Source organism: Saccopteryx bilineata, chromosome 1 (assembly GCF_036850765.1).
Source record: "Saccopteryx bilineata isolate mSacBil1 chromosome 1, mSacBil1_pri_phased_curated, whole genome shotgun sequence".
Lineage (NCBI taxonomy): Eukaryota > Metazoa > Chordata > Mammalia > Chiroptera > Emballonuridae > Saccopteryx > Saccopteryx bilineata.
The window spans coordinates 204,557,361-204,570,124 of NC_089490.1; the positions used below are offsets into that span (position 1 = coordinate 204,557,361).

The 12,764-nt window shown below is 48.7% G+C and overlaps 1 protein-coding gene and 1 long non-coding RNA gene across 5 annotated transcripts in view; one reads left to right on the forward strand and one right to left on the reverse strand.

Annotated features, from left to right (window-relative positions):
• The window catches only part of PDE5A (phosphodiesterase 5A), a 92,865-nt gene that overhangs the window by 22,258 nt on the left and 57,843 nt on the right, over positions 1-12,764 (forward strand). For all 3 annotated transcript variants that reach the window (XM_066233941.1, XM_066233943.1, XM_066233942.1), the window contains exon 3: positions 6,087-6,176. In XM_066233941.1, the coding sequence (XP_066090038.1) occupies positions 6,087-6,176 (90 nt within the window). The remainder of the gene's footprint in view (positions 1-6,086; positions 6,177-12,764) is intronic.
• Positions 1-12,764, reverse strand: part of LOC136307083 (uncharacterized) — a 58,446-nt gene that overhangs the window by 13,148 nt on the left and 32,534 nt on the right. For both annotated transcript variants that reach the window (XR_010725785.1, XR_010725779.1), the window contains exon 2: positions 1,562-1,732. This is a non-coding gene — a long non-coding RNA (uncharacterized lncRNA). The remainder of the gene's footprint in view (positions 1-1,561; positions 1,733-12,764) is intronic.

Sequence of the window (12,764 nt, forward strand, 5' to 3'; positions counted from 1 at the left end):
AAGTTTCAGCCACTGGAGGTGTGTGTTCAGTAAGATCCACTTGTCCAGACAGGCCTCAAGCAGAGACGGGAGCTGGACGGGGTGCTGCATGGAAATACGTGGTCATTGCCCACACTGTGGGCAGCTGGAAGAGCAGAGCCTGGCAGTGAACGTGGTCTTGGGTGCCAGGCTGGGGAGCGCGGCTGGGGTCCAGGGCTGGGAGGAGTCACTTTGGTGGTTCCAAAGGCGGGCCCGTTTGAGTCAGACGGTGCTTTAGAGAGCTGAACGTTATGGTGGTTGTAACATGAAGTAGAGGGGAAATTCCGGAACCCGGGAGGAGAAGTGATGTCAGTCGTGCAAGGAAGTGAGGGTCAGAAGCCTTACAGACCAGGAGGAAGTGGGTTCCAGGTGAGGAGGTGGCACTGGTGGGACTCGGCCACCAGGGGAGGCAGAGGTCGGGGAAGAGAGGACCAGGCTGACCCAGGCTGTGGAGGCGTCCAGGCTGACCCAGGCTGTGGAGGCAAAGGAATCTATGCCAGCAACAGGCGAGGGACACTGAGGGTAGGAGCTCGGAGAGACGCCATAGCTTCCAGAGCTGAAGTCCGGGAATATCTCTCAGACTCCATCTGGAGGAGCCTTCTGTTTCAACTGGGTTCTTCCTGGCACTGTACCATGACTGGTTTGACCTCTGCAGTAATGTCACACCCTGGCTGAACCCGGGACGGGTATTCAGGACACAGCTGAGGAATCCCCTTCCTGTCTTAGGTAACAGCTGGGTTTCCACTTCCCAGCAGCAGTCCAGTCCCAAGAACAGCAGGCTTCCTTCCGCTGTGCTGAGAACGCTTCCATTTGCCTGTGTGGTTCACAGGTCCTCCTGTCCGAGAACTTCTTCACTCTTAGCCATTTTGTGTCGTCCGCTTCTCATCTTTAAGGGCCGGCAGTGTAATCTTTGTTTCGTGGTGGCAGCGGTTTAATTCTTGGACGGCTGTCTGAAAGGGCCGTGTCCTCGACCTGGCACATGCCCAGGGTGGAGCCTCAACCCCACGATTGCCAGGTTGCCATCTGACCTTTGGCACCCTGGACCTGCCTGTGTTTATAGTGGCCTCGCAGAAGTGATAGGTGTCCCGGGACTTCCGCTAGAAGTTGTGGAATTGACCTGCAACCTATAATTTACATTGGGATGAACAGTGGGAGTCAGTCCCCACCAATCATTTCAATAGATTACTATCTCATAGCCTTTTGTGAAAGTAGTCAGAGTATGAGAACACAGTCTCATGTTTTCTCAGTCTCTCAACATCCATCTGTAAAAACGATACTCTGTAGCAGTATTTCTTAAGCTTATTGGACCCCAGGACACTTTAACAGTGTGTCACCACACGGTAAAAAGAACAAACTCAAAGCAGCATGAAGTACAATATAATCATGCTCAGACTGAAGCTCAGAATCAAGTCTCCTGGATAAGTTAACTGTGAGAAAATCAACATTTGATTCACTACTTAAAACTTTGTAGCAGAATGATATAAGTTGGAGACATCAGCTATTTTTATTTTTTACTAATAAAGTGAAACATTCCTATACTTACAGTGGAAGAGGGAGACCCGCAACTTAGACCAGTCGTCCTCGGTCAGACCGCAGACCTCTGTGGAGGGCGAGCAGGTGGGTGCCGCCCACAGGCCCATGCTCAGTCACACGTCACCTCCTGCATCAGCCTGTCACCTGGGCCGCTTTCTGAAACATGGTCCAGGGCTTGTTTCTAATGAGACAGCGATGCGGAGTGATCAGAACAGCACTATTTATGTGTCTGGCGTTTTCTTTACACTTAAAACTATGTAGATCTCACCTGGTATCTGGACTCTGGACTGGGTTGTAGACTAGCCTGGGTTCTTCAGAGACACAGAACCGATAGCAGAGAGCCCTGTCTGCCTGTTTGTTCTGCTCAGCACCCCCACTCTGGGTGGGTGGCAGCCACTGCACTGGGGAAGGCCCACTCTCCTCGGCCTCCTGATTCACACACTGAATCTTCAGGGGACCTGCTCTCAGACCCGGAAATAAGGTCCTACCAGCTGTCTGGGCATCCCTCCGTCTCGGTGAATTGACACAGTATTTACCAGCACAGATGGCCTTGAACCTCTAGCCCCTGTCCTGTGGAAGCCTTCAGCCTCCCTGAGATTTCCCATTGTCAGAACAGCCCTCCTTCTCCCAAGTCAACGGGAACACAAACACAGAAGTATGGCTCTCCTCCTGTTTCCACCGGACAGCCGCTCCACGTGTGGGGGAGGGCCTGGGGGTCCTGAGGGAGGGTCGCATGGCCACACAGCTGCTGTTCCTCCCACGCCCACATCGCTCTTTCCTGTCTGTCCCCCCTGCGGGTCCCTCTTTCTGCTTCAAGAAATGCAGGCTCTCTCAAATGAATTTCTGATGAATAAAATCATTTCCAACATGAATTGTGGAAAGAAGAAATAACCCTAGCAACGGTTTCCGTTTTGATACATGGGCCATCTGTCACGGCACAACTGTGCCCCAGGGAACACAGTTTGGGAACGGCTGTATCTGTTTTTGCTCACTGTTCTTCTAATTAGCTTCAGGCGTTATCTTTAAATGCCAGTCTGTGGAGAAAACCAGCTTCTAATTTGGCAAGTCGATCACGTTATTTCCCTTCCTTGGTTTCTGTTCTTTTTCTGTCATTTCAAACTTACAGAAAAGCTGCAAGACCGCGATGGGAAGCCCCTGCTCACCCGTGACCCGGATTCCCTGGGGAACTTTCGCCCCGTTTGCTTCTCTTTTCCTCTGTGCAATGTGCAGGAGTCACGTGGGCATGTTATTTTTTTCTGAACCATTTAATAAGTTGGAGACATCTTTACTAAATATTTCAGTCATTTTTCAGTATGTTTTTCAACAAGAACATTCTCTTGTACCATTGTAATAATGCATTTATTAAAATCAGGAAGTGTTAGGATATGATACTATTATCCAAGTCTGCTGGGATTGGAGAAAGGAGAAAGCTCCAGACACAGACAACAGTGGTGATTATAAGAAGGAAGGGGGGTGGGGGGTAGCAGAGTGTAAAGGGCGGTAAATGGTGACAGAAGGAGACGTGACTGGAGGGGGGGTGAACACACCAGACAATATACAGAGGATGTACTGTAGTACTGTACACCTGAAACCCAGATCATTTTACTAACCAGTGTCACCCCAATAAATTCAATTAAAAAAATAAACATAAGTCTATAGTCAGATGGGCTCACTTGTTCTATTACTGTCCTTTAGAGTCATGCTTTCCTCTGGGAATGCTCTCATCGGGATCAAAGCCGGCACGCACCTGCCTTGTCTCTTACCCTCCGTTAAGCCTGGGACAGAGGCGGTGTTGCACTATTTCCTCCATGACAGAGACTGTGGAAGAACGCAGGCCAGCTGTTTTGTAGCATGTCCCTCCTGTGCAGACTCCAGCTAGGGCATGGTCCTCACGGCTAAGGACTGCAGTCTGTGACTCAGCTGAATGCCCCAGCTGCTGAGCGAGGTCCCCTCAGGCTGGGCAGGGACCCCAGGGCCTAACCTTTTCCTGACCGGTGTCACCGTTTTGCTCTCAACCCGCACCAGTGAAAGGAGCAGTCACGGTCCTAGACGTGTTCCGTTTTTCCTTCGGAGTCCCGGGGAAGTTCTCTGCATGCTCGTTAAAGGGAAATTCACCGCGAGGCCCAGCCCCCCCCTCCCCCGAAGTGAGTGGGGGCGGTGTGCGGTCCTCCCACCTGCCTGTGAAGAGTGAAACCCAGGCTGCTGTTGATGTTAACTTTCTATCTGCACCGAACCAACCTGGTGAAAGTTCCTGCAAGTTTCAGTCTCTGTAACTCCACTGTCTTGATGAGAGTTGAGTTTGGTCTCGTAATGAAAATATTCATTAACAAAGTAACTGCTGATGATGCATTTTTGCCCACCTTTTGATATTGGCTTGTAGAGTAATTCACTGAATAAGTTAATTTTTTTCTTCTTTAATTCATCAGCATCAGGATCCTGTCCGCTTCCTTTAGATAACTTTGCAATAGCGAACGTTACTTAAGAATGACTTCTTAGAAACACTCAGCTAAGGTTTTCTCTGTGTATCAATATAACTTTGAGCATGTTTGCAGAAAAAGCAAGAATACAGTTGTGGTTACTTTGTAATATAAAATATTTATACTGATTACCCACTGTTTTATAACTTTTTTAAAAAATTATCTTTACTGCCAAGACTGGTTCTCTTAGGGAAAAACTGGCCTCATTTCTGACCCTAATTGAGTCAATCTGATGTATTCATTTACTGCATTTCCAGGTTTGGCTTTGCATTACTTTAGGCTAATTAAAAAAAAAAAAGAAAAGAAGAGAAAAGAAAAAGAAATGACCTTCAAAGATGAGGATCTTCTAGTGTGGCTATTCCATATTCTCTGAAGGGAATTCCACACGCAGACTTGCCAGAGCGGTGATGCTATTATTAGGTCGAGCATATAACTTCCCAGGGTGACTGCTCTGAGCGCTCATTCCAGTGATTATGTTCTGGTATGCTTGTTTCCGTGCTAATCTTACCCCACATGGTGCTGTACCCATTTCTTCTGGTGTGCTTCACCCCCGCCGCCTACAGGATTTGCTTTAAACAGTAATAAGCTAACAATGATCACATCTACAACGATGATGTCGTTTGTTCATGAATCGCTTCATTGATTTAACACATACTTTGGAGGTCCTGTGCTAATATCAGAAACGCCCTGAGGAGCCAACAGAAGCCCCTCATGGAGTCTGCAGCCTACCTCTCCTCTCCCCGGTTTGAAGTCTGATGGGAAGTCGCCTGGATCTTTCTCTCTCTCTGCACCCACGGTTACAATTGCCATACCTCATTCTAGCCAGAGGGCTTGGTTGGTGAGAGCATCGTCCTGATGCTCAGAGCTTGTGGGTTCGATCCCTGGTCAGGGCACATACAGGAAGACTATATTTCTGTCTCTCTCCCTCTTTCTTCCTCTCTCTCTCTAAAATCAATAAATAAAAATTAAAAAACAACAGAAGAAAAAAAGAACTATCGTACCACTCAGAGTCCTTTATGATTACTGGATGTCGTGAGGTATTTGGTAAAAGGGGAAAGACATTCAAAATATTAAGGAGTTGTTTACAGTCTGACTGAAGCCATATGGCTTTTACACACACACACACACGGAAGAAAAGACCAGATTTCAGTTCTTACGAAGCCCTGAGCTAGAAGGACAGAATGTAGAGCACATATCTGAGCTGTCATCACAGGGGAGGTAAAGGCAATGTTGGGAGGGTCATTGTGGAGGCGGCAGGGTTTTTTTTTGTATTTTTCTGAAGTTGGAAACAGGGAGACAGTCAGACAGACTCCCGCATGCGCCAGACCGGGATCCACCCGGCATGCCCACCAGGGGGACAATGCTCTGCCCATCTGGGGCGTTGCTCTGCTGCAACCAGAGCCATTCTAGCGCCTGAGGCAGAGGCCACAGAGCTATCCTCAGCGCCCGGGCCAACTTTGCTCCAATGGAGCCTCGGCTGAGGGAGAGGAAGAGAGATATAAAGAGGAAGGAGAGGGGGAGGGGTGGAGAAGCAGATGGGTGCTTCTCCTGTGTGCCCTGGCCGGGAATCGAACCTAGGACTCCTGCACGCCAGGCTGACGCTCTACCACTGAGACAACTGGCCAGGGCCAAGGCAGGTTTTAAGGGAAGAGGTTCGGAGCAAGGAGGCTCAGATGGCCCAGGAGACCGAGTCAGTGGGACAGGGACATGTGAGCTGTACCACAGAGGCAGCAAGTGGCTATTGTCTCCTGCATCGAGGTCGGGCTAGGGAAACTGATTCATCTTTTGAATTTCCTTTATTTATGAACATTTTGTGTGAGCCTGTATTTTTTCAGATTCTCATAAACATTAGCTTCTCAAAAAAAAACCCCTCATTTCTTGTTGTCAAAAATGATATTGAACTGCCACGACTGGATGCCTTTTATAACAATAAAATTGTCATTCAGAGCAACCAGGTAAGTCGAAGGTTAGATTTCTCTAATCTTATAAATCGGGGGGGAAATCAAATCAGTCTCTGAACAGGTCAGTCATTCAATTGAATTTCTGTGTCCTTACTAGGATCCTCGATTCAATGCAGAAGTCGACCAAATTACAGGCTACAGGACACAGAGCATTCTCTGTATGCCAATCAAGAATCACAGGAAAGAGGTAAGCCAATTCTCCATTTCATAAAAGGTCATTTGAAAATATTTTTCTTTCTTTGGAGAGAACAGTTTGCTCTGCACACTTACGAAGTAATACAACAGTGACAAGTTAACTATCCAGTGCTTCAATGTCCTGCTTGATAGCCGTTAGACGTTAGTTGTCGGGTTGAATCTTGCTGGAAACTCTACTGTGACATAGACATTTCATTTCCTTACCCTCTGGTATTCTCTTCACGGCTTTATCCTGTCCCAAGATGTAGAACTGTGGTGGTGGCTGTAATCCACTGATGTCACATTATCTAGTGTAAGCGTCTAAATAATGCTTTCATCAGGGGTTATCTAGTTGCAACGATCATCAGAACATTTTTTAGGTTCATCTGAAAGGGTTTTTTTTTTAATTGTTGCAAATCTCCAAACATTTCCCCAGTGTGTGTATTAAAAAAAAGTCCACGGTGTAAGTGGACCAGCGTCATTCACACCTGTGCTGTTCAAGAGTGGGAACTGTGAGATCATATGACAGGTGTCTGTGTAATTTTATCAGAGACTCCCAAGCTCTCTCTGAAAGTGGCTGCACCATGTGCGCTCCTGTCGGTGCGGAATGAGCATGCCGGTGGCTTCATGTCCTTGGCAACACTGGGCATTGTCACTGGGGGAAACTTTAGCCATTCTAGTGGGGATGACTTAAGCTTGGATATATGAATACATAACCCCACTCTCAGCCAAGGGCCATCTGCTCACACGTAGATCTGATGGAAGTGGGTTCAGCCCCACGCCCCTGACTGTGGTTGTCCCCCGGTCTCCTGAGATTCCTGCGGGACCCCAGGACACCCCCGAGTCTGCCTGCTGCCTGGCTCCCGCGTCCTCTCTGGTTCACCCTGTGATGACTTGGTGGGAAGCCTGTGCTCTTCACTGTTGCTATAGTTAACTCGTTCCAAGCATTTCCTGGGATAGGAAGCCGTCGGGGACATCCCCGGAGACTCGCTAGCTTTACTGAAGGGAGGGTTTCCACATGTGGCTTTTAAACATCTCATGGATCCCTCCTCATTCTCTACGTGCCACCTCTGCCCCCTGTGCTCCCACAGCCCAGCTCGAAAGATGTCCCGTGAGAATTCTCTCTTCAAAGAAAAAAGTGAGGAGAAATGGTCAGACGAGTAGACATACTCTCACATGGTGGCTGCAGTATAAAAAAGTAATCTGACTGCCCAAAAAGCAGGGCCGCGAAGAAGACTCAGCATGTGACCTAGATTTATCTGCACATCTGTAGCTAGGTAAACAGATTCAGGGCAGGGCTGGCTTTTGTGTCCACACGAAAGTGCTCTTTCTTCCACAAAGTGTTTGAGATTGGAATGGCAGGCCACCGTAGGGCTTTGGTAGTGACGGCTGAGATCTGTTGCTCGTGGGTGGAGTCCTGTCTTTACCGCCTACTCGATGAGTAACCAGGATGGCACTGGTCAGTGCCTACGGTGTCCTACAAACATGGGGCTTATAAAAAGACCTTCCTCATAGGGCTGTTAAGACTAAATTTCATGCATGCCGAGGGCTCCTCACAGTTCCTGACATGTTGGAAGTTATTAGTGAATGTCAGCTGTTAATTCTGCAGAAAGACAGAAGTAACAGAGCTTTAAAGACAGACAGGGAATGGTCAGGTTGTAGGAAGAGAGGTTATCAGCCATATACTAACCAGCCAGCTGAGGTCCAATGAGCACCAGCGAATTCCCGGCCAACTGGTCTACCATTGAACAGACATCAAGCTGTAAAGAAATACGCTTTTGCTGTTTTTCCTCATAGATGAGGCAAAAGGAATTTGGCATCTTCTCTGCATTAGTCCAACTGCATTGAGTCAGCCAACACCGATCCTAGTGAATTACCAGGCAACCTAACGCAAAATGTGGATATCGAGTGTTCATCAATTGTTTACAAAATGTCCCAGCACCCTTGGTGACACTGATCTTCAGGCATGGGCACAGGCTCGGACAGGAGCAGTTAAATATCAGCTATGAGAGGCTGAACTGTTAATGTGGTATGGAAAATTCCGGAAGACTTTTAAGATTCAGTAAAATATGTCATCTCCTCATTGGTCTCTTCTTCTTGTGAGGTACTCCAGCCAATGAAGAATTTTCAGGGGTCTTTTCATTACTGCTATCATCTGACATGTGGTTAGATATCACAATACCTTTCTAGAAGTCCGGATCAGAGGTATTATCCCTGAACTTCTGTGACAAACATTTTCTTTAAAAAAATCGTAGAGTGTAACATTTTTTTCTACCTTCCCCCCATGCTACTCCCTTCTACGGGAAGAGGGTTAACGGGGAGAGTGGGGGAAACAACTGGAGAAACTTGAGAAGGGTAAAGGCATTTATTTTGGAAATGTCAAAGGGCAACTGGTCAGAGAAGATGAAGACAAAAGAACACAGGGTTGGCCGAGAAGACAGCCAGCCCAGCCCGTGTTTGGGGGTGTGGAACATAGGGTCAGCCTGTGCCTATGACTGCTTGTCCTGTGGAAATCCTCCCGAGGACCTGGGTTACCTTCTTGCACTTAACCTTCACCAGATCCACAGGAGGCCATCCTTACCGGTTCCCACCCCACAGATGAGGAGGCAGACATTGAGGGGAGTCAGCCCAAGTCACATGACTGAAAACCAGTGAAGCTGAGATTCTAGCTGGGGTAGACTGACTCCTGGGCCATGCTGTGAGGAGGAGGGCTTCTGACAGTTCTGCTGTGTCTCATGTTGCTCCACGCAGAAGGGGTGCTGGGGACAAGGGGGCCCGCTGCTCTCTGACGGCTCTTCCACGGTGAGAGCACAAGCCACTAGGCTGATGGGCTCTTTTTAAAATGGAAAAAGAAAAGAGGAGTGAGAGGGGGAGAGGGCCCCGAGTCACATCCTGCACACTGTCCTTAGAGGAATCCAGCCAGGAAACCCGAGGACATTTTCCCAGGGACAGAAGAGTTGCAGGAGCGTGTGTCCTGTTCATGTGGGCCAGCGAGCTCGGGAGAAGAACCGTCTCTCTCTCATGCACACGCACACGCACACGCACAAAGGGAACAGCGGCAGCAAGGGTGTGGGTTCTTGGGGATGCTGTTCAGCTTCTTTCTGACGTAATGCTGGATGTTGGGGACCAGGGCGCCTGACCCAGTTTTTATTTTTGTCACTCACATTAGTTATTTCTATAACCAGACAGTTCTTTTATGTTCTGTAAAGAAGGGCAGGGGACATCAACTATTTCTCTGCGGCTCAGGTGACCTACTTCTGTTGTGCCACCTCCCCTGATGCGTGGCGCGCTGCGACGTGGTGCAGACAGGCGTCCTTTGTTGTTAGGGGCTGCAACCAGTGAGGTGGGAGGCGGGACACTGGGCCGCAGGGCAAGCCCTGTGAACATCTCTTACGGATCCGAGCTGCAGGTGATCTCCAGGGATGTCCTTCAGGCTGGAGCACCTGTTTCCTCTCAGTTGAGTGTCAGCTCCAGTTATGACGCAGGAATCGAATCTAGAATCACAGAGCTTTCCTCATTCTCTGTTTTTATTGTAGCATCTTGATTTTACCTTATCCTAGTCAGTATTTTACCATTCTGTGATGCAAATATAACAGGACATATGATCATTTCTCAACAATTTGAGAAAGGAATATTTTGGCTAACTAGCTATTTATCTCTTCCTTTCAAAAGAAACTCCCACAGGTTTTCAAAAACTATTAGCTAATTTTTATGAGATCATATATATATATAAAATCTCACGATAAAGCATTCCTGGGATCAGATGTGTAATTCCAGCCGCGGTCAAGAAAAATAAATGCTTGCGATACACAAAGTAATGTGCACCATACTGACTCGACTGTTCATGTTTTAATATTCCCCTTGAACGGTCTGGTTTGGACGAGTCCGGGCTGAACCACTGTGACACGGCGAGTGGGTGGAAAGCCTAGTAGCAGGGAACATGCTTGCTCTAAAATTGTTTTCAGACCCTGTACACCCCAAAATTAAAGACTGGCGCAAGGTGACACGACATGTTGAATAAGTCCGGTGGTTCGGCACACCAGTTCCGAGGGCGGGCTGTGGATTTGGGGGGCCGGGGAAATGGCACAGGAAGGATGAGCACTGGGGTGTCTGGAGAGGGCCCTGCTGTGTGGACCCCGCAAGCCCGGGTGGAACCTTGCCAGTGGGACCTCCGGCTCACAGAGCCCCTGGGAGCCTTCTTGTATTTGACATGTGAACTTGGAACCAGGGACACGTTACAGCTTTACACGTGGTGCTTCAGTTCCTGGTCAGACTGGATGCAAAAATGGCTACAAAAAATAAAAAAAGCTGAGCTTAATTGCAGGCTGCTGGTTGATCTATTTAGCCTTAAAGAATTGGCAGGTCCTATGTTTCTGGCATTTTTTAAAAAATTTATGAATTGTTCACTGCACGTACCCCTGTGTCCCCCGCGGTGTTCTTTCTTGTAGCTGTTTTAGAATCAGAAGTCCTCGCGGAGCTACCGTTCGTCCTGGACTGGGTGTCGCAATGCGGACGATCTTTGCTTTTTCTTTCCCCACCTTGACCTTTAATCATAAACAAGTATGTTTTGTAAAGAAGGAGATGGTTTTCCTGGGGGCAGACGTGTCTTCAGAGCGGTGGATGAAAAATGTGCTGTTGGGCGCTGTCCCCAAGGCTTCCTGTCTGGTCCAGGAGGAGAAGAGAGGGTGAAGGGGAGCTTGAGACGGCAGATCAAATTAGCGGTGGGCTGTGTTTGCCCAAATCTCATTTGTCATGCTCGTGAGATGGGTGCCAGCCTGCACGCTGTGTGTTACACCACAGGAGGTCTGTCTTCGTCCCTACGTCCAGGGGCAGCCATTTGTGGGGGTACATTTTCCCTTTAATGTCGAAGATCGTGGATACACTGCACATTGAGGAGTTGTGGATAAGCTCTGAAGGGTGGAGTTAGTGGTCTGGGACCAGCTGCAGATAAGCATGGACAGTCTGACCCAGAGTCACAGAACTAGACCCTTGGATGGATTTTGAGTATTAAATATTTATTTTTTCTTAGAGAGTTAAGGTGGTTATCAATGAAATTACTGTTCTCAATAGATATGTGAGCAGCTAAAGTGCTTTATATAAACTGTTAAACACTGTGTGTAGTTCTTCTTATCAAACCTTCATCTAAACATCTGATCAAGAGTGGAGATGAAAAACCCAGGGTTATATCAAGTTAAACGGCAGGGGGTGACGCTCTGATACAGTTTTTGAACCATATATGTATATTTTTTCTGTGCCTCATTTCTCATTCCTGAGAAGCTACCAAACAATTCTTTCATTTATTTTAGTTTTTAAAAATGCAGCTTACGGCCTGGCAGGACGTGATCCTAAAGCCTAGAGCTGTGAACACGTGAGTTCACGCCCAGTGGACTCCGTGGAAGCTGGCGCAGCTGTGTGGGCAGGGCCCCCGGTTCGCGCCGGCGGCGGTATGTGCAGTCCCGCTGCTGGGGGTTTGCCGGGGAGACTGCTGCGCCACGGGCCTTCACGCGCGGTTACCTGTTCGGGTCAGCTTCCTCTTAGAGGGAAACACACTTACAAGATAAAATTATGTTTTGGCTGTGACAACATATGTCTGTGTGAAGGATATCTGAATGTATAAAAATTATACACACACGGACACTCCCCCCTCCCCCCCCCCCCCGCCTCCGATCTGCACACTAAATGACAGGGCACCTGGCTTCTCCCAAGGCGAGGCGCAGCTGGGCCAGGCAGACAAACGCAGTGGTCAGCGCTCAGAGAGGAAGATGCTGAGTCCCTGAGACCAACAGTAACTTGTATATGAGACTCGGCCTGTTTGGCGTTTGGATGCACAAAACTTGTGTGGGGTTTTTTTGCCTCTTTATTTTATTTTATTTTATTTTTGGCCTTGTTTGCTGTGTTACTTCCCTCCCGTTTGTATCAGGAGCACAGTACGGGCCGATGGGCACCCCCTTTAACCCCTTGACCCTCAACACGTCATGAGCACAGCGCCTCCCCAGCAGCAGGGACCTGGACATGTCCTCAAGGCAGGCAGGGCTGGGACACACTTGACCCTGGTTAAGAGAGTCCAAACCCCACAGTGGCGTCCAGGGTGGGCCCGTGCTCTGTGGGCCAGCTCCTGGAAGAATGCAGGACACCTCCCTGAAAACAAATCTCAGTCATTAAACGGGACTGAGGCTCCCGAGTCGTTTTTGGCAGCGCCACGTGTGGAGGTGGGCACAATGGTGTTGGAACGAATGACCTCGATGCAGTCCGGCCGTACGGGGTATACTGAGGAGACACGCGTCTTTGTTGTTGTTTTGAACTGATTCCCAATTAAGTGGAAAGACGGCGTTTGAAAGAAAGAGCTCTGACTGTGTGGCAGAAATGGTTCCGCCCTGCATGCATGGCTGTGATCACAGGTCCCTGAGCAGGGTCTGCGCCTCTCTGTGCTGTAGGTGACACATCTGTGAAGTTTCAGCATGAGGCACAGACACCCAGGCTGGCTTTGAGACAAGGAAAGTGATAGGGGCCACCACCCAGGCTCCTCATCCAGTGCGGGTTCAGAAAATGACATGTTGGCTCCCTTGAGGTTGTGGCATGGCCAGACCGGTGGGGGCCTGTG